This window comes from Octopus bimaculoides, chromosome 18, assembly GCF_001194135.2.
Source record: "Octopus bimaculoides isolate UCB-OBI-ISO-001 chromosome 18, ASM119413v2, whole genome shotgun sequence".
NCBI lineage: Eukaryota > Metazoa > Mollusca > Cephalopoda > Octopoda > Octopodidae > Octopus > Octopus bimaculoides.
The window spans coordinates 18,549,304-18,556,686 of NC_068998.1; the positions used below are offsets into that span (position 1 = coordinate 18,549,304).

General features: G+C 39.8%; 1 protein-coding gene across 1 annotated transcript in view; it reads left to right on the forward strand.

Annotated features, from left to right (window-relative positions):
* Window positions 1-7,383, forward strand: part of LOC106878906 (ribose-5-phosphate isomerase) — a 66,065-nt gene that overhangs the window by 29,143 nt on the left and 29,539 nt on the right. The window contains exon 4 of the mRNA XM_014928254.2: window positions 4,188-4,247. Coding sequence (XP_014783740.1) covers window positions 4,188-4,247 — 60 coding nt within the window. The remainder of the gene's footprint in view (window positions 1-4,187; window positions 4,248-7,383) is intronic.

A 7,383-nucleotide genomic window follows, 5' to 3' on the forward strand; every position in this document is an offset into this window, starting at 1 on the left:
AAACACCTAAAAGTTCCAGGAGGCTCCGGCAGGGAATGGTGGCAAACCCTGCTGTACTCTTTCACCACAACTTTCTCTCAGTGCCTGTATTTCAAAGGGCCAGCCTTGTCACACTGTGTCACGCTGAATATCCCCAAGAACTACATTAAGGGTACACGTGTCTGTGGAGTGCTCAGCCACTTGCACGTTAATTTCACGAGCAGGCTGTTCCGTTGATTGGATCAACTGGAACCCTCGACGTCGTAAGTGACGGAGTGCCAACAACAACAAAAATCTTGCCTATGATTTTCAGGTGTTTTAACAGTTGGTGCTTTGAGAGAGTATTCTCCACCTCACCAAATCACAGCCTACTGGTAAATACACAAAGCATATACATTAAGTGTATGTGGCTGATAATGTTCATTACACTAGCACCGTTTCTATTTCATATTTGACTTTATTTATTTTAGTATAAAATCTATATTAGCTCCATATGTGGTGGAGGTGAAATAATTGATTGGATAAAATATTGGACAACCAACATGCAGGTTACAAATTCAAATCCACTGCAAGTATTTTGTTATGCTTCTGGACAGCTCATTTCATTTTATTTTCTGTTGTCACTGTCAAGCTGGCTAACAGGAATAGATACCTGAATGTTGGAAACAAATCACTAAGGCTGATTACCAGTTGATGCAGTATACATCTAGATCATGAAAAGCCAACCAATCGATCCTTTGACTTTCATGTATCAAAAATATTCATATTTACTCCCTTTACTTATAAAATTAATCTAAGAGAGTTACAAGCAGCTGAGTTGATAGAATACCAGCATATGGTTCTCTTTTATCTTTTTTCTTTTACTTGTTTCAGTCATTAGACTGCAGCCATGCTAGGAACATACAAACACAGACATAAAGACACACATGCATGCATGCACACATAAACTCTCACACACACACACACACACACACATATTACAGGCTTCTTTCAGATTCCGTCTACCAAATCCCATACAGTGGGAATGAACCCAGAACCATGCAGTTGTAAAGCAAGCTTCTTATTGCACAGTCATGCCTGCACCTATTAAAGAAATAATGATTCCGATTTTGTCAATAGTAATGTACTAGGTCACTGGAGGAGATAATTAGCATTACTCGCTAGCTCTATTCATATAGCTTTAATTAGGTATCACTAAGAGCTGCAGTAGACCTTTGTGAGCTCTAAGAACACTAATGAGTATTTTGTTATGATTTAATGCTTGACTTAAATCATCCCATGCAAGTGGGGGAGAGGTTATTGAAGAACCTGTTTTGCATGTCCTTTGAAAATAAATAGATTGTGGAGTATTAATGCTTTTATTGCTCATTATATTTTAGAACTATTCTGTTATTTTATTTTATAGTATGAACAAGTTGAAAGGTGTTTCAGGTCAAATTATCTATAGAAAATGAAAAATAAATATTGTAGTGGGGAGATATTAAGGCAGTGAGCTGGCAGGATTGTTAGCAGCATTTTGTCTGTCTCTATGTTCTGAGTTCAAATTCTGCCATAGTTGACTTTGACTTACAACATTTCAAACTCAATGAAATAAATACCACTTGAGCACTGGGTTCAATCTAATCGACTTATCCCTTCCTCTGAAATTGCTGGCCTTTTTGCCAAAAGTAGAAACCAATATAATAGTGAGATGTAGATTCAACTGTAGTCTGTTGATTAAACATTTGTGTGTATATGTGTGAGTGTGTAAGCAAGAAGAATCACTTCTGATCTTAACGTTAGTGATAGAGTAGAATACCCCCCCCACACACACACACACACACAAGCCCTTCATCACCCTTAAAGACTTTAAAGACAGTTTTAACAGAAACCCTAAATGTAGATTGATGAACCCAACTGAAACAGAAATAAGTATAATTAGCAAAAATATCCTAGATTCAGTTGTAGATAAATTAAGTAGGGCCTTAAATTTACACCTTTGGAGCAATAGTGAGTTGTTTATAAACTGGTTTAAAATCATTAGAGGTAAGAACAACTGTAAATTAACACAGTTTGACAGTAGATTTTTACCTGTCTGTATTCAGACTTATATTCCTTAGAACACTAAATTTTGCCAGGAAATACATACCTATTGGTGACCCCGTCGAAATCATTTTACATGCCAAGAAAGCTCTACCCTTTTTTGAAGAATCAACCTGGGTCAAAAAGAATGGAGACCCTTATTTGATGTGTCAATGGGTGCACATGATGAGGCAGAATTGTGCATGCTTGTAGGCATCTATATTTTATGCAGCTTAGCTCAATCTCCTTCATTAAATGCTGGATTATATAAGAATGATGGCCTGATAGGCACATGAGATATGAAGGGGCTTGAACTTGACAACCTCTGGAAGAATCTTATTGCATTCTTCTAAAGAATGGGCTTTAGAATTACTATACGAGGTTTGATCAATAGGTATCTGCACTGTTGCCATAGTAATGAAGTTAGAGCATGCAGAATGAAACCACTTGACAAAGATTGACCTTGAACTCTGCTGTGCATGTGCACTAAGTTTTATCATTCTAGTTCACTTCCACTGTTTACAGCAGTTCTTGGAAGGAACATGTGTAGCGTGTGATCGTCACATTGACCATGACAGAGAAAGTTGTCATGGTGATACCTGCTCAAAGGCCTATGCAAAATTGCAGAAAGTGTATGGGGAGCAGTGTATGAGTGGTCGAGACATTTCCATGATGGCCGAAAAATGTTGATATTGACAAATGATCTGAGAGACCTGCACCCAGCAGAACTGAGAAAAACGTTGTATATATGTGTATAGCTGCAAGGGGAAATTGTCGAATCATGATCTATGAGTTATCAGAAGATGTGCAGATTAGTTACAGTTTAGTTCAGTCCATTAGCACTGAAGATTTGGGTATGAGATGCGTAGCTGCCAAGTTTGTGCCAAAAATGCTTTCTTATTTCTTTATTGCCCACAAGGGCTTTACTCTCGTTCGACACAGCAGCTGCAGGCTGGAAGAGGCCTCATGAAAAGCCCCACACCAGATGGCTGGACATGATTGGGGAAGATCTCCAGAGACTCAACATCACCTTGGAGGATGCAGAGGGGCTGGCATGGGACCGGCAGCAACGGAGAGCACTGGTGGACCTGGTCAGCTCTGCGCATGATGACATTTCTGGGACCACAAACCTGGGATGACTGCAGCACTATGAAGCAAGCAAGCATTCACATCATATTCAACTGAATTATCTTTCTTAAAGGCAGCATGATATTCCTATCAGCACAAGCTTGTTTATATACATTTTACCAAACAAGGACAGACAAAGGGATTAAGTCGATTACATCGACCCCAGTGTGTAATTGGTACTTAATTTATCGACCCCGAAAGGATGAAAGGCAAAGTCGACTACGGCAGAATTTGAACTCAGAACGTAACGGCAGACGAAATACGGCTAAGCATTTCGCCCAGCGTGTTAACGTTTCTGCCAGCTCGCTGCCTTGTCAAAACTGCTTTCTACTGCTTTCTGCTTTGGTCAGTAGAAAGCCAAAACTGCTTTCTACTGACCAAAAAGACACCTGGGTATCAGTTGCACAAGATCTTCTTGATTGTGTCAAATGTTTTGAAAACTTTGTGTAGGCCTCTGAGCAGGTATCGCCAAGCTTTTGGCGAAATTTGATGCAGACTCTCTGCTCAAATTTCTCTGTCATGGTCAATCACACACTACACACCTTCCTTCCAAGCACTGTTGTAAACAGCAGAAGTGAACTAGAATGTTAAAACTTAGTGCGCTTGCATGACAGAGTTCAAGGTCAATTTGTGCCAAGCAGCTTCATTCTGCGTGCTTTAGCTTCATTACTATGGCAATAGTAAAAATAACTTTCTCATTATTAGACTAGGCTCTCGAACGAATCAGCATAAAATTTTGATGGAAGATTATAACTTAGCCCACTTTAGAACTGTAAGCTTATGTCATAGAACCTGAGGCTGTCTCAGGCAGATAGGTATCAAAAAGCTTAAAAAGTTGGGAACACAGTGGTTTTCCCATTTTTTATTCTTGTCACATGAATAATCTTTGTATCAGCATGTTTTTGTGGTTAATTAGCATTATCAATAAAATTACAATAAAGTGACTCGTAAAACGAAAATTGTACAAAACCTTATTGTTTTATTTAACACATTTTATGTATCTTTTATCTTAATTTCAGTCTCGCCAACTAATTATGCAAGCAAATTTACCACTTAGTGATTTGGAGAGAACACCTGAGGTAATATTTGATATTTTAAATGCATGTTAGATTTGAGCTTTGAACTTTCATCATCATCATTTTAACATCCACTTTCCCATGCTAGTATGGGTCAGACAGAATTTGTTGAGGATTCTTTTCCTGTCACCAATCCTTACCTGCTTGCAAGTAAGATAACATGTCCCTTTGACCAAAAAGGACTCTATCTGCATGACAGTGACACTTGTTTTTAACTATCAAGGAGACAATAACACATGCACACACATACATACACACATATATCTTGGGCTCCTTTCCATTTCCATCTACTACATCCACTTAAAAGGCTCTGGTCAGCCTTGGGTTATAGTGGAGGATACTTGCCTATGGTACTATGAAACCAAAACCATGTTGTTGGGAAGCAAGCATTTTACCACACAGCCATACCTGCACCTATGAATGATTATTGGGGAGGAAAGAACAAAAGGACTAACAAAGGCCAACTTTTGATGATGTTGACCTTTTCAGTGGTTCTTATATGCTATACTTGTGGAGGCGCAATGGCCCAGTGGTTAGGGCAACGGATTCGCGGTCATAGGATCGCGGTTTCGATTCCCAGACCGGGCGTTGTGAGTGTTATTGAGCGAAAACACTTAAAGTTCCACGAGGCTCCGGCAGGGGATGGTGGCGAACCCTGCTGTACTCTTCCACCACAACTTTCTCTCACTCTTACTTCCTGTTTCTGTTGTGCCTGTAATTCAAAGGGTCAGCCTTGTCACATTGTGTCATGCTAAATATCCCCGAGAACTACATTAAGGGTACATGTGTCTGTGGAGTGCTCAGCCACTTACATGTTAATTTCACGAGCAGGCTGTTCCGTTGATCGGATCAACTGGAACCCTCGTCGTCGTAAGCGACGGAGTGCCAACACACGCATAGATGAAATTATGAATGGAAGGATTGGTATTTAGTATATTACTGTTGTGGAGGCACATGGCTTAGTGGTTAGAGCAGCAGACTCGGGATCGCGGGTTCAAATCTCAGACCGGGCGATGTGTGTGTTTATGAGCGAAAAACATAAACTCCACGTGGCTCCGGCAGAAGGTAATGGTGAACTTCTGGCTCTTTCGCCACAACTTTCTTCCACTCTTTCCTCCTACACCTAGCAGTTCACCTGCGATGGACCGGCGTCCAGTCTGCGAAAATTTTTTCCCACGAGAGTTCCGGACCCCAGTTATGAACTCATTTGCATGCAACCAACCAGAGCTCAACTATCAAACTAATTTATGAGTGCATAACAAGTGATGGGCGATAAGATAAGGTTACTTGGGTAAGGAATGACCATGCCACTTTTCTCTTCTGAGAATGCTTGTTGTTCTTACCGTGGAATCTGCCTTATATTTATGTACATGTGTGTGTGTACCCATGTTTTAATATTGTGTGATTGTAAACAAGTGTCACCATCATACAAGCAATGATGTTTACATTCTTCGTTGGTTTGGAGACAAAAGTATCTAGCTGCAGGAACTTGCTTCAACAAATTCCATTTGACCCATGCAAGTATGTGGGAATGTAGATGCTAAGCAATGTTGGTAGTGGTGGCAGTGGTGGTGGTTCTTCTCCATCTTTCCTTCCTTCCTTTCTTCCCCTCCAACCTCACTGAAAGCAAGTGTCTTAACCAGTGCTGTGATTGGTCAATGAGCAAAATGATATTTAGACTAGTTGCATTGACACTGTTGTTGTATGTTCTTTCTTAATTAATCTCGAACTTGTGTCAGTTCTAGATGATACTTGATATTTATTAGTCAATGTTGTTGTGGACGTAGATGAAAGCAGCTACCACCCATCCTGTGACCCAGCTTTGTTGGCTACTTGTTCTTGCTCATATACTGCACTAGATGAAACCAACACAAGCTCGTTTATATACATTTTACCATCTGACAATCCTCCTCCTCCACGGCACCATCATCATCATATCTGTCTTTCATGCTGGCATGGATTGGATGGTTTGACATGGGCAGGAATAAGATTCCAGAGGACCAATGTTTTTTTTTGGGGGGGGGGGACTATTTGTCTGAGCCCTGAGTAAAGTAGGTTGGACACAACATGAGTGAAGGTTAGAGGGATAAGTGAAATTGGAATACCTGGAGGAGGCACTAGACCAGCCAATTCCAAGGAACATAGTTCATTATAGTAGCAAAAGTTGTTGAATGATTGATGACTGCACACCACCACATTTCTAACTTGGTTTAAATTTCCTTGTTTGTTCTCTTATATATATGTGTGCGTCTGGCTATTGAAAAAATTTCTTGCTTGGAAATAGGTGAGTGTTGGTGACAGGAACGGCATCCAGCCATAGGAAATCCACTTCACCAAATTTCATCTGATCTGTGTGAGTTGGGAAACATGGATGTTATGGTGGTGATGTGTATATTATAAAAACACACAAATGTCAAGATAAAAGTTATCGTTATTAATGTTAATACTCTGGGAATTAGAAATATCTTCAACGTGTAAATCCTTCAGAAAGAAAGAAAGAACAGAACAAAGGAGTAAAAAAGAAGAAGGAAAAGCTGGGAAAAGGGTGTGGAAACATTCTGAATCATTTCAGTGACATTTTGAAATCATCTGGATGTGACATTGAAGAAAGTAATTTAATTCATAGAAGAATGGGAGTGGAGATAGAATGTGACCATAATTTTAGTGCATGGGTATATTATGTGTCAGCATGCAAAAGGTGTTCAAGTGTGTGTGTGTATACATACATACATATGTATTTATATATGTCTACATATGTATTTATATGTATGTGTATGTATGTATATGCATGTATGTATATATATACATATATATACATATAGGAAGAGCATCCAGCTGTAGAAACTCTGCCAAATCAGACTGGAGCCTGGTGTTGCCATCCGGTTTCACCAGTCCTCAGTCAAATCGTCCAACCCATGCTAGCATGGAAAGCGGACGTTAAACAATGATGATGATGATATATATACCCCTTCAGGTAGATGGCCCTGCTCAGTATGCAGTAAAGGAGTAGGTAGTAACTCTATAAGATGTACCCGGTGCAAGCTATGGACACATAAGAGGTGCAGCAATATCAAAGGCAGATTAACTACAAAGTTAGTCTTTGTATGTGGCAGATGTTCAGGTGCAATAAACACTGTAA